Here is a 19,231-nt window from a genome sequence, read left to right as displayed (position 1 = left end):
TCTAGGACGTATTTGACGATAAGTGTAAATGTTTCCATGTCAAGGTTGACATGTATTAGATATTTCCAACCTGTCAAAATGAAGTATATATTTGGATTTCATCCGTCAAAATTTATGATACCTATTTTGAGTTAGTAACGCTAGCGAAGGACCAGTACACAACAGAGTTCGAATTCATAGAGTGTATGGTTTTGGTTTGGAAAGAGGGGAGAAGGACGAACGAGAGGAGTAGGGAAAGGCAGATATCGATTGCATGCCTGCCTTGTTTATCATGGCTCGGAATTGGCAGCGTGAATTTTAGAAACTCTAGGTGGCCTCGACATTGTGATATTGGTGCAGCTTCTATATAGGCAAGATTGTTGGTGGGTTTGTTTTCTGTCGGTTCGAAGACGGAGTAAGTAGAGGAGGAGAACGTACTTACTATTATGTCAAAGGTCTTTCAAACTTATCCTCAAAATCCAGACTTGGGCACGACTCTTTTTCATTTTTTTATTTTTCATGTGACTCCCTGGGGTTGGGGTTTAGTTTGGCTCGGCTCCCAATTTTGAGTGTCAAGAATGGTGGAACAAGGAGGAGATCCATATGGGGAAGAATGGTGGAACACGGAGAAGGAGATCCACAGGGGGAACTTCCATGGTAGTGAAAATGGAGAATCCAAATTGGTCCATGGTGGAATTGCAAAGCCCCACGATGATTTCCATCACTCAGATAAGCAGGGCTGGGAAAAAAATGGCAGGTTTCTTACCTGGGTTTGGCTGCTGAAAGCCCATCGCGTCGTGGGCTATGGAGCCTTCTCAAGGCCGTGAAAAGAAGAGTCACTTTGAGCAAGAATCAAAATCGTGTGACAGATGAGGACAAACTAGGGAAAAGTAAATTGTACAAAGTCATTAGAGGGTTTAGTTATTTTCCATCCTGATGCCAGGGTTTGAGATTATGGCTTATATGAAAGGTTGGCACTTTAGCCGCCATTACTTCGACTTTTCTCTGTTGCTGGACTTGCAGGGCATTTTGTATTCCATTTATTCTGAATGGGTATTTGTCAAGGCCACTTATCTTACCCCTTCTCTTCAAACATTGGCCAACATTTGCATTGTGTTGTTTCTTATCCAATTGGTAGATAGATTGGTGTTGGGAATGGGGTGCCTGTGGATCCACTTCAAGAAGAAAGTCGGTGCCCCAATTCGAATTCCCAAGTTCTACTGCAGATTTGGAGAACAATGCGACTGCAAACTATCTGATGGTTCTGGTTCAGATTCCCATGTGTAATGAGATGGAGGTAAGCTTAAGCCTAAGATCTTGTATTGCAATGTGGGTTCTTTTAGTCTCCTCAACCTACATTATCTAACAATGCTCTTATTTTGTTTTGTATTTTAGAAGAAGCTAGGCTACATAATGCTAGATTTGACGGGCAAAGGGTTTTGAAATTCCAAGCCTGGTGGCTAGTAAGGGTTGAAGTGGGTGAAGTTGGATATTAAATTGAGTTGCAGCAAGATCAAGATACAAAGTTAGTGCTTGATGTTGACTGGAGAAGAGGAGACAACCGCGCGATTGAACCACACCCAAACAACATAAGGTAGAATAAATATATTTTTCAAGTATCTGACAGAGCCAATGACATCAATTAATTTTATTATTAAACGTCTACTCGACATCACATAGATTATTTGTTCCATAATGGTAATTGTGTCAATTTTTGTTCTCCACCATGTACAAAGGACAAGCAACAAGGAAACCTGTTATTCATGGCTAGTTGCATTGAAGGAATTGTGAAAATTTTGACAAACAAGCCAAGTTAAAACAGGGGTCCTCCATAACACTTTTCTTTAAGTCAGAACGTGTACATCATTCAGTAAACTTTTCTCAAGGTATCATATTACTTTTAACCATATTTTCAACGTTCTGTTTTGTGTAAAAAAGTCTCTAGCTTTTGAATTTTGTTTATAACTGTGTGGAAAGTGAAAGATTCATTATAGTTTCAATAATTCACGTTTATGTCATTGCAAGCTCAAACACTGCTTATTGCAAATGCTTCTCCTACAAGATATCGATCAGATCTTCCACCAGCCCTAATTCATTATTATTACATTCGATTTCAAGCATTGCTATTATTATAGTTGTTCAAACTCATTATTACCATTAATTTACCGCAGTTTAGTTACGACGTCTAAAACCCATGATTATTCTAGTTGATTTTAGAAATTACTACTACAATCGATGGAAACCATTATTATAGTTGATTCAAACAAATTTTTACCGGTGACATATTTGTACTTCTATTACTAATTACAATAATTAATTTTCATGTATGTTATTGAGAAATAAAAACTCAAAGGATATTTTGAAAGCTTGATTGTCTACTCACTTTGTCCAAACACTTCCTTTTGAAATGACATTTAAATATCTATTGTATGTAATATGATACTTACACATAGAAATCCATATATTATAAAATACATGCGATTATATTTTTGCCTAAAACATTTTTACAATAAATACATATGTTGAGAAAGTATTTGTGTCCTACCACTGCCACTGGTAACTAGTCGTTGAGGTTCTTTTTTATAACAAAAACTTAGATTGAAGATTAAATGCACTCTTCATATATATTTATACGTTGTCTTTTTCTTTAATATATATTTATCTATTGTCTTTTTCTTTAATAGAGAGATCTAAAATTGATACCGAATTACATCTAACATGTTCTCCGGCTCCCAATGTTTGTAGAGTATGATGCCTCATCATTTTGTCATAAACATTCAAAAACATGAAACCATCAAAAGTATTTCTAATTGAAATCATCAATGTACAAGAAGAAAAACGTATAAAATCCATATTCATATTACCATCGAATGGAGAATTGAGTAATTGATCTATAATGTATCGAGTGAGGCTTATTAAATGCTCTGTTTAATCAAGATAGTGTTACAACTTACTTTCCAACTTCTTTCTTCATCATATCAATATTTATTATTGATTAGGAGGGATGTTGTCTTTTTAAATGTCATACTTTTATATTGTGTTATTATTTTCCAACTTCTCATCAAATAATTGAGGATTTTTATCATCTTAATCATGTGGCTTTCTTTAGTGTTCTTTACATGTTAGCATTTAAGTACATAAAGTCTTAAAAGTATGGTTGCATGCTATTTAAAAATACCTATATTAACTCAGGAAAACAAGGCACTTTCGGAGGGAGATTAATGGAAGCTGAGATGTAAGACTAGTTTCTATATTGACACTCAGAAATTTGAGTAGAACGTAAAATGAAGGGCATGAAAAATTCAAAAACGTCATCAAATTTTCATTTGACAGACAACAGGGATTTGAAATTCCAGGCCTGGTTGGAGGTCCAAACACACCCCTAGCTCGTAGACAATGCTCTCTACCTCTATTCTAGCCATATTTAATCACATGGGCTTCTATTTCATTCCACATGTAGGAGACTTGTATCACCTTCATTTTATACTCATTAGCATCACTAGAGAGAATGCATTTAATACCCTTTAGGGTGATGTGATGTGGATTAATGTACTTCCTTCTCATTAAATGCATGCTAATATATGTCTTGTAAAAGTGTGGTATCCACCTAATGTTGAGCAAGTGGAGGATGTGAAAAAAATTCAATACATATATTTTACAACCGACGAAGCTTACATGAATTAAAAAACACAATTAAGAGTTTTTAAAACAAAATTTTCCTTTAAAAATATTAAAATATTCCTTTAAAGTTGGAAGATATAATATATACCATTTATTAAGGGGTAACAAATTTTCCTGTTCAAAATATGTGACTACTTATATTTAAATATATGATATGCATCATTTATTAAGGGGTAACAAATTTTCTCATTCAAAATATGTAACTATTTATATTTAAATATAAAATATGTATCATTTATTAAGAAATGAGAAGTTAGGTTTCTATTCAAAATATATGACTATATATTTTATATAGAAATATGTTATTTTATGAAAAAAATATTAAATATATAATTATCTATTTTATATATAAATATGTTATTTTGAAAAATTCTAATTTAGATAAAAAATAACAAAAAAAAAAACTCTCCAACTCAAAATTTTATTTATAATCTATTAATTATTTTAAATAGATAATCTTTGTAGAATAAAAACCTATGTAACATCACTTTTATTAAATTATTTTATACACATGTAACTTGCCCATATTTAATTATATGCCATGTAACTTGCCCATATTTAATTCCATACCAAACTTCCATACCAAACTCGGCCATATGCTTTCCTTGGTCCAAGTGAGACCTATGTATATAATTAAATCATAAATTTGAAATTTTAAGTCCATGAGAGCACATTGTATTTGTGAATTGAAAAATCCATCAAAGTTTCCCATCCCTATAAGTCCATGAGAGATAAGTCCATGAGAGTACGTTGTATTTGTTGAATTGAAAAATCCAATTAGGTAACTCCAATGTTTGAAATCCCTAGCAACCTTGCTAATGTAAGATTCATGCACGTTCTTGGAAGCCTTGCAATTGTTTATGCAAAGGGGAGTGCGTCCCTATGTGCCTTGATGTGAGTACGATAAGAAGAATAATGGTGACCAACTGAGAGTGTCCAAAGTTTGGGGAATGCCAAGGCAGAAGAATCCCATACAATTAGGGCTAATCAAGAAATTAAGAGCTGTGACAAAATTGGAATCCTTTTTAAAGGGGTGTGACAATATTGGAATCACAAAAGGGATCAATTGTCCAATCTAAATTTCAACACATGGAGAGAAAGGGGACCATGGTGGCCCAATTGGAAACAAACCATGGTTATCATGGTCAAAGGGGGTGGTGAAGCTTAGGTGAAGTGTTGGAGGTATATTGGCCTGAAGGATTGCCCACCTAACAGTAAGCAGAAGCCCACGTGAGTGCTCGTACAAGAGGTGCCGGCAGGTTTACCTGCCAGTCATATGACACATGGCCGCCATATAACGTCAAAGGGGAGCAATCCAAGTCTAGATCCACCGAAGCTATTGGCCGTTGGGAACACAACAGGAATCGCTGATCGACCTCGGTTTTGTTCCATGATAGCAACCAATCTCTAACTTTTAACCCTAGAACTAAATCTCACCTGGTTTCCTTCCTGATAGCTTCAATTATATTTGGCTTCCTTCAAGGACTGGAACTGGTTCAGGGACTATATCAATGGGAGCTTGGATTTGAATTGGGATCTGGAAATACAGGGTTGGAGGAAGGCAAGGTGTGTTTGTGTTCTCATTTTGGCAATGGGTTTGCTGGTTCATTCTATGGTGTTTCACAGAGCTTGGAGAAGGAGTTGGAACAGTGAGAAGAATGGTAGTTGAGTGTTATTGAATTTATCTTGATTCGCAGGCAGAATATGCATAGTTTGGTCGTGGAAAGCAGGCCAGATTTCTGCAAGGGCTTTGTTCAGTCATGGTGCAGGAGTTGAAGGGGATTGAGTTATGGAACTTTCAGTGTAAGGGACTGTAGATTTCTGTGCTTATCACATTGTGGAGTGCATTGCATATTTTAGGGATAGAAGGCTAAAGTTAATCAGGTATCTTTGGAGCTGTGATAGACTTTAGAGTTCTGAGGTGGGTTTGTTGAGTTTTTCAATCTTAGAAAGGATCGATCTTGTGATCTATTGTATGGAGTAAAGAAGCAGGTGCCCTAGGCCATACCAGGTTAGTCTTTTGAGTGCAGATTTCCATAGTTTTGAGTCCTGATGAAAGTTTTGAGTCATAATGAATAAGTTGTTTCTGGAAAGAATTATGTGAAAGAAAATTTAAATGTCTAACATTTGGGGTGAACACTACTAAAACATGGAACGTTTGGAATTCCTTCGAATTCCTTTCGCACAGTTTTTTTTTTTTACAGAAACTACTTCTTCACCCGGTCAGGTTATGTTACTTATTTTCAGTATTATGATTATTGGGTTTGGCATATGGTTGTATGTTACTTATTTTCAGTATTATGATTATTGGGTTTGGCATATGGTGCTGTCACTGAGGATTAATATTGATTGAAGTGATTGCAAATTGTTAGAATAACGTGGTGTTCCATTATTTTCTTGCAGGCCATGGCTCTTGTCGATTTCACAGAAGTGCCTAGGACTAGGTTGAGGCAACAGATGCAAGCTGCTGTGCAAAGTATACAATGGACGTACGCAGTCTTCTGGCAATTTTCTCATCAAGAAGGGTATCTATTATTTTTATTTGTATCAAAAAGTCCTTGCACTGTGCGTTACTAACATTAGAATCCATTAATGTCATTTGTCAGACTTGTGCTTCTAAGGAACCCAGTTTGGAAGCTGTCTGAGCTTTTTCTTTTTCTTCTTCTTGTGGTATATATTCTAATGGAGGAAAATTAGCCAAAAAAGTCCTAACGCGCTTCACACCCACCTCAGCAAGTAAACTCCATTGTCAGTCAGCTTTTCTCAGCCCTATACTTTCAGTACACAGTCGGCCTTTCAGTCCCATTAATTGGTTCTAACTGTCATAAGCTTTTTCTTACCGACTTCTGGTCTTATTTTCATTATCAGCCTTGGGATTTCACCCAAATCCGGAATTCTTGTGCTGCTCTCTAATGGAAAAATTCCGAGTTCATATGGAAACTTTCATCGAATATTGCAAACTTTTTCAGAAAAACCCATGAACTCAACATTGACTTCTACCTCGATCTCGAATTCGTTTGATCACAAGTCTACTTCAGAATTGAGTCTGGAATGGTGTTGAGCTTCTTCTTCCTGATCCATAGGCTTGTAGTTTTGTGTCAAATCATTAGGTTCAGAATAATAATTTATTATTTATCTGTCTTGAAAATGAACCATACTTATTATTCTTCTACACAAAAATTAGATCATAGTTTATCATTCATCTGATCTGTTACCAATGTAATGGACGATCATCTGATCTGTCTGAAAGATAAAAGATGAAAAATAGACTAGCATTCAAGATGAAAAATAAACTATCATTCATCTGTTCCAAAAATGATTCATTTATGCTGACAAAGATGATTCATTTATCCTCAAGATGAATTACACTGGATGATTCATCCATACAAAACTAACACTAACACTACAATGGATCTGAAAAAAAAAGCTCAATACAGCACAAATACTATAGTTTCTTAGCATTATAAAGTTCATAACTACTATAGTTTCTTAGCATTATAAAGTTCTGTTATGAAGGCATTATTATTTCTGATACCCATTGTTTTAATAACAGGTTGTTGGTATGGATGGATGGGTTTTACAATGGAGGAATAAAGACGAGGAAGACTGTGCAGCCCATGGAACTGAGCCCTGAAGAGCTTTGTGCACAGAGAAGCTTGCAACTGAGAGAGCTGTTTGAATCTCTTTCTGCGGGAGAAACAAACCCACCTACCAGAAGACCCTGTGCTGCATTATCTCCTGAAGATCTCACTGAATCTGAGTGGTTCTACTTGATGTGCATGTCATTCACTTTCGCTCCTGGAGTCGGGTATTTCTTTCCAGCCTTCCCTTCTGAATCTTGCTACTCGATTTGCTATTCATTTTTCTTTGTCTGATACGTTGAAAATTGGACGTTTAGGTAGCACAGTAGGACATGACATAATAGTTATGAGAAAATTAACTTTTTTGTCAGATTTGTTATATCCAACAACGACCGTTCAACTGACACTGTTCACTCCCCAATTTTCAAAGTAGAGTCCAAATTGATGTTCACTACCCCATTTCCAAAGAACTAAAGTCCATATTGATGAATCCTTTATGAAATGTCAATGCGTGCTTTAGAAAAATAATGGATAGTCTGTAGGTACAGTTTTAAAATGGGATTAATCATGCTTTTCTCATTACTGTTAGATTGCACATTCATCAATTTTAGTGGCAAGCAAGATTATTTTGTAGCTAGGTAACATGACAAAAGTTTGGTATATTAATATCCTGTCACTTTTGATGCATTAATATTGTCAAGGACAATGACACAACATGTCAACGTGGATGGATAACTCAACCACTCGTAGTCATGATAGTTGATTCTCCATGGCACTATCCTTTCCGGTTTATTCTCAATTTTTAAACCATTGTAATATAAAACAATTAAACAAATACATAATATTTAGTTTTGGAATATAAATATTTTAAATATTTTTTTTTACACATGAAAGTAGTTATTGATAACTGTAATCATTACCCATTGACAAAAGTATAAATAAATTTAATTATATCAATAATATATAGATAGATATATATTAAATAGACATTTCTTAAAGAAGTCTTTGAAAACATTCTATTCAAAATGGAACAACATCTTATCTTTATGGTTGAATTTGGGATCCAATGTGTAGATGAATGTGGAAATTTCACCCTACATTTGAAATTGATATTCTATGACTTAATGATTTGTTAAGACAATGTGATTCCTATATATATAGATGAAGGCATAGTTACTTTCATAGAACCTTGAATGTGCAAACAAGATTTGCCATGGTTGAACTTATGCAAGTGTAAACAAACACTTAGCTCTACTCAAGTCATGATGAAGAGCTTGAGTTCAAGATTGCTATCAAAGATAACTCTTATTTAATCAATTATTACAAGTACAAATAACAACATTGGAAGTATTTGTGATAAAGTTTAAATCATTTGATGTTGTTTAAATTCAAGAATTCAACCACTATACTCTTAGGCTTAAAGTGATGGAAAAATAAATAAACAAATAGTCACAATTTCATTGGTAGACTAACCAACCTAGTGTAAAAGAAGTTTGATATGCTTAACATTTGCAATAGAATATCAGCTCCAAATCTACCAAGGAAGCATACATATTCATGAAAAAGAGGCAAGGAAGTACATGGCTCCATGATTGAAGAAATATCTTCATGTCAATCATCTCCTAGTTTCATGGAGCATGAAAATAGTTATTAATTAAGATCTAAAATAAAGCACTCGTTACTAGCAACTAATGAGATTTAATCTTAGAAGTGGTAGTCAAGAAGCATAATTTCCCTATAATAGAATAGCATGAACCCTATTCCTTAGGTTGGAAAATTAGCAAGAACAAGTAGTTATTTGACACAAATGCAACACTAAAACTTCTTCATATCAATCAACAATATTGATGAATTAAAATTCAATGTGGAACCTATGGATGTTTGTTGTGTCAATTTTTGGCAATCCATATTTATGGGTTAGGGATTCATATGTCAATAATGTAATAACCAATATATATTAGTGAATGATGAACAAGCATACTTTGCAATATGATAGAAAAATATAGTACCCTTAGTGCTGTTACGGTCATTAAAGCTTTGAGACTTATAGAAGCCTTGGGATAGTTTTCATTACTTGTTTTGATTTCTTTGGCAAAGTCGCTTGAGTAGAAGTAATAGGAAAATTTGATACAATGTTTTTTAGTCAAAATCTTGAGATATGTCTCTAGTAGTTACACATTCAAATGCAATATGAATCTACCATAAGGACTTGTTTTCCCCTAGAGGAATTATATATAGCTTAATGATTGGAGAAGGTAGAGATTAAGAGGAAAATTCAAGACTTGCCAGAGAATGGACACATCCACTCTAACTCATTTCCATGTGGACCAATGATCGCATTGGTTCGAAAGAAGGATGGGATATGGGAATGTGTATGGATAATAAATTAATTAACATAATCAATCTTAAGAATCAATATACATTATTTCTCATTCTTATTGGCTCAATTATAAATAGAATTTTTCAATAAGAAGTTAGCTTATCACTACATTCATATAGATTCTAAACATAAATGGAAAAAATCATTTAAGATGTGCCACACACTATTGGAATGAATAATGATGTTAGTTTTTTGGCTAGTATTTAAAGCTACAAAATTTAAGAGGGTGATTAAATAAAGTTTGTCAATTTATATTTGGCTCGTTTATAGTCATTTATTTGGATGTCATTATTGTTCTAGGGATTACTTAAACAGAATCGACCAAGTATTTGTAACATCATGCATAGACGAAGTGTCAATTAATTTTATTCAACATGAACTTGCTTATCTTAGATTCCAAATGAACATATATGGATTGGCCATTAATGTAATGAAGACTTCATCCTGGAGGTTAATTATTCACCAAAACGATAATTTATAGCCTATGTAGTTCCATAGGTATGACAAACTATTTACTAAAATCCATATATTTCTCTCTCACATGTTACACCACTCAACACACTTAACTATGATTACGTCTAGTTTAGTTGAGAAGTTTTCTATCTTGAATCATTTGGCATGAATAAGTACTAGTGGCTACTCATGTCCTCACTTTGCTTGAAATTCAATGATACATCAATATCTAGATGGAAAATTTTGGATATATTAGTTAAAGACTCATTGCATTCTATTTAGAAAAAAAAAATTGACACACCTATAAACTATTAGTCTATGACCATTAGATATAATACTCGTGAGTTCAAGCTATTAATTGTTGACGACATTATTTATTGGATAAGTATATGACCATAAATAATGGCTACCAACCTCTTTAGTTCCTCCAACCATTCAGCAAGATCAACAATGTGCATTATATAAAGTTGATTATGTATACATGCTAATTTGGCATTATTATTAAGTATAAAAAAGGAATGACAAAGGAGATTGTAATTTTTTTATCAAGACTATCAACATTAAGATTAAAATTCTTTTCATAATTTTAACAATCCAAATTCGATGAATTTAAGGAATTTTATACATAGTGTCAAAATTCTATGCATATTTATCTAGTATTGCAAAACATTTGTGATCATACCACAAGGAATCTAAGAGTTATGAAAATATTTGTCGGGGGATAGGATTTTGTATAGATTTAGCAATATTCATGTTCTCGTTATGATCATATAAGATATAATCATTAAAAAATAATGATATTCAAAGGTTCTAAGAGACTTTGGAGTGAAAAAAATATAATAACTAATTGCACGAGTTTTATTGGTCATGAATAGGATGGAACCATAAACATTTCCAACTTTTTTTTGTCTATGTAGCATATTAAAGTTAGTGAATTAGAATTGAGTAACATGTGATGGCAATAGTGGTTTTTACAAGTAAGAGAGTGATCAAGTTCATTAATCACATCTACAAATTTTATGATCAAGTTTAAGAGGATTTGTAGAAGAGTTAGCATAAGAATACTTTTAAGCATGATCAAACACTATATATAACAACAATTTTGCACATGATAAATTGTCTAGGTTTATATTTAGAAATAGACCTTTGATGAGAAGAACAAAAGACAAAATCCTCCTAGATATGGATCATACACTATTAGTGATCTTATTGGAGAGAACACCTTCAAGTTGGATTTGCCATCTTATATAGGGATCTATCTACTATTAAAGTGGATCACTTGAAGTTGTTCAAGCTATATTGTATGAAAATGATGAGGATTTCTAACATTGATTCTTAAGTTGTTGATAATGCAAATATAGAAGAAGGCATGGTTCGCTAGTGTAGTGAGCAACTGACTAGAGGAGAAGTAGTAGAACTTTATAAGATTACACTAAAAGGACAATCACCTTAGGATGAAAAGTAGTAAACTTTAGAACAAAATTAGAGGAATTTACAGCAATTCGATGAATATGTTATGGAAACCGCCAACTCCTCCATGGTGAGTTTTAATCATAAGAGGAGAGTAATTTGGGTAAATAGGGAAATATCAAGTTTGAAAGCGAGTTCATAAGCTAGTTGGAATTCATTGAAATGTTGTATCTCTATAACAAAATATAGGGTTAAAAATTATATAATTTCAAAATTAGAAAAAGGTTATTATAAAAAGGACAATCTAAAATATAAATAAATAAAACTCAAAAGATATATATATAAAGGATTATGTTTAAGAGCTATTTAAATGTTCAAAAGTGATTCATTATTAAGGAAGTAATAAGGGGACCCAAAAATGGTTTTTTTAAAGGAACAGATAAGGGTTTTGATATTAATAAAAGTTGGATTATGTGTCAAAACCCTTACACAATTTTTCTAATTTTTGACAAAGGAGGAGATCATCAGTTCATACAAAATGATTACTAGCTTTGGAGTTGTAGTTCCTTCCTATACTAAATACATAACTACTATATACTTGACCACAAGACCCAAGTATTAAGGGATATTTACATGGCAGCATAGATCATCAAGATTTTTGAAAAACATTAGTCACAAACCAGGAACCCATTCATTAACAACGTCCATGACCAATAGTGTCAAATCCTTAGGAGTGATGAGGTATTTTCCTTTCCGAAGCAACACTGGAACCAACTCCCCCCATGTCAAGTTGTATTTCGACATTCTTGGAGATCTCCAATGTAGAAACCTAGGCACTGAGAGAATTAACCTCCTCACACAAACCATTCAACATTTTCTCCATATTGGAATGATGTTTGAGTAACTTGGCTTCTAGAAAGAGATGAAAAGATTGTCTTTGCCTTTCAACCATATCCTCCATATAGTGAATAGAAACCAAGGGTGCTTTGGTTGCTTCCAATAATTTTTCAAACAAACATGTTGGCATTGACATTCTCTAGAATTGAAGAAGAACCTTCCATCTCTAGAAAGAACCTCTGCACCTAATCGATTAATGCACAAACAAATATTATCCATGCTCCTAAACCAACATGAATTAATAACACTTGGAAAATCTGGGAGGCTGGATGATTCATTAAATAAATAGAGCTAAAGCTCTACCACAAGCCAAACTGTAATAATATTTCCAAATCCATATCAGAATCCTCAGCAGTACATAAAATATACAGCTAATGAACACCACAAGATGGAATAATTAAATCCATTCCATTTGTTAATGAACGAAACTATGTAGTCGAGGAATTCTACAACAAATCCCACCATAAATGAATTAAATAGACTAGACGCCCAGTACTAGAGAGGGATAATAGATCATGATACTTGTAAATGAAATCATGACACCAAGAAGGATCCCAAAGGATCTGTGGTTGGAAAAGGAAAGGCCGCAGGATCTCGAGGCCCTTCCTTTTCTAAAATTGAGCCAAAGGACAGGCTGAGTGGGAGGAAAACAGCCTCAAAACATTTCAAAAAAAAATTCCAATGATGAAAAAATTAATAAGGAGATCAATGCGCCTTGGAATTCCAATCATAACTAAGAGATGGGGAAAATAATAAAACAATGATTCATTTCCATTATTCCTTGACCCAAAGAAAATCATATTGTCTAGGGAATCTACCACCGAATTCAAATTCCTATACACATGGAGGAGATCCAACTACTCGAACTGAGAGGCGGTTACGATAATCCTTTGGAGCAAGGGAGAAAAATCTAAACATGTTGCCTTATTAGCCTTGTTCATTTGACGGATAACAAGCATTGAATCATCGAAAACCATTAGGTTAGGTATTTTCTTTGAAATAGCTATTTCCAAAGCTTTCCATAGTTAGAGATGCTCAACTTGATTGTTGGTTGCTAGGCTAAGTCCCCAAGCATATTGTGAAACAATTTTTTTGTCAGGGTTGAATAATGCTCCCACTCCTACCTCAACCAACCCAAAAATGGTTTTTAATAAAAATAAGGAATGGAGATTTTTTATGTAAAGGTCTTCCAATATAGTGCTTTAGATTATTAATATTCAAAGAGAGTATTTAGAAAAAATACTAACATAATTATTGGTGCAAGCCTTAAGGAAAATTGCATCAACATCGACTTCACAAATCATTTATTAATTCCAAAATTATGTATTATTGAAAATAAAGGCACTTTTTACAATGAATATGAAATTATGGAGTTAGAAGTAACAATCAATGACTATAAATTCATATTCAAAACCAATGTTATGTTTATGTTAAAGACATTAACAAAATTATTAGTTCAACTTGGCTAGAAAAACTGGGTATGTTCATCTTCAATATAAAAAAGAAATTTTTGGCCATCTTTTGTAAGAAGAAGATGATAAGATTGGAGGTCATTACACTAGATTTAGATTCAAAAGCACCTAAGGACCTTAAAGATATCTCAAGGGTTATAGTTCAATATAGTTAGAATTTGATATTTGACAAGATTTTCAGGAAAACGATAAAGAAATTTCTCACCTAAAAGGCCATAGTAAAAAACTATTTGTGTAGATCAAGATGTTGAAGGATGAAAAGAAACACAACTAAATTTAAACCAATGTGTAAACAAAGAACTACTAGTTGGTAAAGAAAAAATGTCTAATCCAACTAAAGTAGTGATATGTAAAATGTTGAAGTACAAATGATAGAATATCCAAATATCTTTTCCAATAAACATTTAATGGTCAAGAAAGAAACTCAAGTATATGAATAAAACATAATACCAAAAGTTAATCAAGGAAATAATACAAGTATGAGAAGGAAAGATCAAGTTGTAAATACACCTTATCAACATACTAATCAAAAGAGTTGATGCTTTGACTAGTTAGTGTATCAATAGTGTTTGAAACAAAGATACATTCAAAATAATTCCAAAGATATTAATGTTATTACAATTGATCTCAAAGTAGAAATCATCTTAAGACTCACAATCTAATAGGTCATTTTTGATAGCCCTTTAAAAGCACAATTCCATATAAAAATTGAATTAGTATTGTTTAACCCATTCACAATTCATCAATTATGCTTAACACTTCGAAGATCATATTGTCTCGTGTGCTTAACCATTACCAATTCAAGAATAAAGAATTGTGCAAAAGTGTTACAAATGAAAACAAAGATGTAAAACCTTTCCATAAAATGCTTTGAGAAAAAATCATTTTAAAGGGGTGGCAAATGTAATGAATGTTGATTAGTAAATTGTTGTGAATATTCCGTTGTAGGACAATTTGTGACAAAAAATCTATTAAAATAAACCAAAATATGTACTTGAATGGTTTCTTCATTTAGGTTCCATATTTGTTATTATTAATTTTGCTGTTTATGCATGCAATAGATAAAAGGAGGAAAATAGAGAATAGTGAAATTCAAATACACCAATCACAATGAACACTAAGATATGCTCTATGAAACCCTTTTAAGAGAAAATCCAACTGGAAGCTAAGGATGTGCTACTCTCTTTTTTCTTGAATGGAAGTAATGCAAGTATAAAGGAGAATTTACTCTCTATGGCGTTACATGTAACCCATGGGCTACCAAAGAACACAAAACCCCTCTATTATGTTCTCTCACCCCCACTCCCAAATTGTTATTCTCTACTATAGAACAATATACAATTTGAAATGAATGAGAACCCTTTTCCTCCCACTGGTCTAGATATAACACAACTCGTAGCCAACTAGGGGCTAAGTTTGTATCCTTCAACTCTCAACTAGAGTTACCAATTTGACCTTTCTATAGTCTTGTTCATAGTATTCACATGTCTAATCCCTTTTCCATGAATAACACTGGCAATGTTTCATCCTCTCGAATAATGGTGATCAATCGTGATAGGTCAACTTCTAGGAGGCATCATTTTTGTATTTAAACACTTATTGACATGTGTTTTAATGTTGGGAAGGTCTTAGAGTATAGAATAATGTTGCATGGTCCTATCACTTGAACAAGACATTTTACCCCAAAATAATTCATTTAAGGCCTCAAATTGGCCCTAAAAGGTTTCAAACCTCAATTCTTCAAACTATGTCCCTTCGATAAAATTACTCCTATAAGCCAATTCTTTCAATTTTTCACTGTAAAAGCATTAAGATGGGTGACAAATATATAGTGAATCAATCTCAATAAAAAATATATATATAAATACATAAAACATCAATAGAAAATAATAATAATAAATTACAATTAATAATAAATGAAGGGATACATGATATGTAAAGGACATGACCTACCAAAGGTCAGGACCACGTGACTAGTCAATGTTGTAAGTATGTCATCACGTGACATTTTACCGTCATCTTATCTCGTTCAAAATTAAATATATTATTACTTGTCTTATATGGATTTTAACATAATATTCATTTTACATTGGATATTTAGTAAAGTAACGTATTCCATATGCAATAAATAAACTTTGTTCAATGCATTGAGAGGCACTCTCCAACACAGTTTGGAAGAGATGTTATAATGTCCTATCTTGTTATGTAAACATTTTGAATTGGTAAAATTACATAAAAATAAAAATAAAAAATAAATCAATAGTTATAATTATTAGTTAAAACATTTTGACTTGATTAAATTACATAAAAATTAAATTAAATTAAATTAATAAAATAATAATTATGATTATAATTATAATTAATTATAATCAATTATTAAACCAACCTAGATCTATCTTAAGTCTAGATCTACCAAGCTTCAAGAGAGATCAAATCTCTCAAAGCGCAACCTCTTTTTTGAGTGCAAAAAATATTTGATCCCTCTCGGTGTTGGTAGATTCGAAGTTAAGATGGATCTAGGCTGGTTTTAATTATTCAATACATGGTTTTAGAATTAACATCCCATGTGAGGCTAAATACATGTTTTAGGGTTTATTATACATATCATGAATAATTTCCATATACTATCAATAAACACTCCTTTTTGTGTATTATGGAAAATATTATTGTTGGGGTTTTCTCTATATAAATGAGAAACATACATATAGTTTAAAAGTTGTTCTTGTATTTATATTACAGGAACTTAACACGTTCCACCTAACCATGAACTTTCGCTGCTAGTTGCCCCTTAATTTTTTTATTTATTTTGAAAATATGTCTAATAAATTATTTTTTGGGGATAATTTTTTTGAAGAAATTTATTAAAAGAAATAATATTTAAGGTAAATTATTTTTCCATAGCTAGTACAAAAATATACTCATTAAAAATTCAACATATGACTAATAAAAATAAATATTAAATAGATAAAAATTTACCTATCACCAATATTTATTAAATACTATTTATTAAATACTAAAAATATTTTAATAGTTAATCAAATATTTACACCATTATAATCAATTGCTAATAAAAAATCCCCGCAATACATTATTTTAATTATAAAGATGCAGAAAGCTTAATTATAAATATGTGAAAAGCTTAGAATATTAGACTAAAATAATCATTTTTCATGTTCTAGTATCATATATTATTTTCCTCTTCTCTAAGCTTCCACCTATACTCATTTCCCACACTACTTTTATTTGTTTTTTCATCTCTTTTAAATTTAGATTTTTTTTTTTTGTAAGTGAGTGTTCTATTCATATAGGAAAAAATGAGTACATTTGGTGGTTTAGAAAATAGGTGGTCTCACCCCGACCGGGTTTGTTGACCAAAATTTGCACCAAATGACAAAAATACAAAAGGGAAACTAGGGACATTGTCCATAAACGGTAGGGCCAGAGGCACCAAAATACAGATAAAACATAAAAAACACCAGAGAGCATACTAGTCATCCGATGTGATGGAGGCAGGGTTGTCCGGGGTTGTTCCTGGAGGAGGTGGAGGACGGAAGTCACACTAAACATGCCCTTCAAAGTGGGCTAGCCAAGTCTCTATCTTTTCTAATTTCTTGGTTCGTTGATTTTGGCCTCGCTAAACCACCACCAATCTCTACTGGACTTTGGCACTGAAAATAGTGCATACGGTCCAACATTGTCATGTTCCCTACATGCTCCTCATGACAAACTCTCTCCTTTGTGTCCACTCTTTCTATCAAGCTATTGATAAGTGCTCAACAACTCTCCAAGAAAAAATGATGGATACTCTGCCCTTCATTCGCTTTGGCTCGACCAGACCCTCGATTCCCCTTGCCACCCCGGGTTCCTCCACCTTGACGACTCGGCTTCTGAACCCATGTACCACCACCCCTACTGGCACTTCGATTACCTCCTCCATGACCTCCACACACTCCCACACTAGCCATCTGCATGCATCTAGTGGTCTTGCCACCTCGGCAGAGAGCCCCAGTGGCAATTGTCGAGTCCGCCACACCCGCAGGGCCAAGGGTGGCTAGGGAGGGGGAACACCCACACCGCATAGGGGGTTTCATAATTCGTAGAGATGGAGAACTGTTGTGTTCAAAATCCACAGGCCAGACCCCCCACCAGAGAAACCAAACACCACCTTCAGAGGAACCAAATGCCACCACCCACCACACGAGAGAAACACAATACCACCGCCCACTACCTAAAAAAGACCACCACCACCAGAGAAACAAAATATCGTCGCCCACCACACTAGCACAAACAATTGAAAGAAATACGAAGACAAAGAAGTTCGTTCCTGAGCGCATCTTCCCCAGGGTGGCAACCAGCCTCTGAATTCGCCTCGCAGAGACCACCAACCAATCTGCCAAACGTCGTAGTGCCCATGTCGAAGGTCACGAAATTGGAAATTAAAACTAGTTTTCCGCCACCACCCACAGAGTTTCCTATACTGTTGGTTCCAGCTTCCACTTCTAGCCCGAGCAAACAGGCTTACCATAATCCAAGAGGAAATGGAATGGAAGAGGTCTCGTCCCACTAACTTCCCATCCTTACGCACATAGACAATAACAAAGAGGCTTTGTAATAGGGTCCAGCTTGACACATTGCTCCAACAAATGCCCAGGACGAGTACACACAGACCACTCCTACCAAATAACCTCCTACGATGCTTTCATTTTCTCCCCGAAGGCCACCACAAGGTCCAGCACCAGACCAGAGCGCGAATACGAATGTCAGGCTCCCTCATCTTCCCATGCCTTAACCATTTGCCACCCCCAAACTCCAACGCGATGTTAATACTCACACGAGTTGCCAACCTGTTGATATTACTCCTCCCATTACATGCGCTTTGGTGAAGGGACCGGAAGGACCATCCCTCACCCCCACTCCACATGTATTCACACATGAGGCTCCTCCTCCACCTCTTGCAAGGACCTCACCCCCATCGGGGACTTTTAAATTCATATTATTAATAGCAAATATTTAAATTATTAGGAAAATATTTATATTTATATTTATATTTATAATTCTTTATTTCATTTTATACTTTCATCTCTAACATATTACATATTACTACATACATATATCCATATTTGTTGTTTAAGATGATTAAATGTTGTTAGTTTTATTTTGTTATAGGTTGTAAAAAAGAATAATAGATTAATTTTGTTAGAAATTTAAAGTTTTTTAAATAGAAAATTTAACATCACTATAATAATGTATTTTGTTAAAAATTTAATATATCATTTATGAAAATTTAATTTAGATAAAGAAAAAATCTATTTATATTAAAAAAAAAAAAAAACAACTCTATTAAACTTTATTTATTAAAAATGATTTAATTATTGAAC

At 33.5% G+C, this 19,231-nt stretch overlaps 1 protein-coding gene across 1 annotated transcript in view; it reads left to right on the top strand.

Annotated features, from left to right (window-relative positions):
* The first annotated feature begins 4,981 nt into the window (after window positions 1–4,981).
* LOC149236303 (basic helix-loop-helix protein A-like) overlaps window positions 4,982–19,231 on the top strand; it is a 46,552-nt gene continuing 32,302 nt past the window's right edge. Inside the window, exons 1-3 of the mRNA XM_089372372.1 lie at window positions 4,982–5,671; window positions 6,064–6,185; window positions 7,214–7,468. Of these exons, the coding sequence (XP_089228498.1) occupies window positions 6,067–6,185; window positions 7,214–7,468 (374 nt within the window). The 5' untranslated portion in view covers window positions 4,982–5,671; window positions 6,064–6,066. The remainder of the gene's footprint in view (window positions 5,672–6,063; window positions 6,186–7,213; window positions 7,469–19,231) is intronic.

The sequence above is a fragment of the Pinus tabuliformis genome, chromosome 8 (assembly GCF_031772625.1).
Source record: "Pinus tabuliformis cultivar Carrire ecotype Pingquan chromosome 8, CPIR1, whole genome shotgun sequence".
Classification (NCBI taxonomy): Eukaryota; Viridiplantae; Streptophyta; class Pinopsida; order Pinales; family Pinaceae; genus Pinus; species Pinus tabuliformis.
This window is presented reverse-complemented; position numbering and strand designations above follow the sequence as displayed.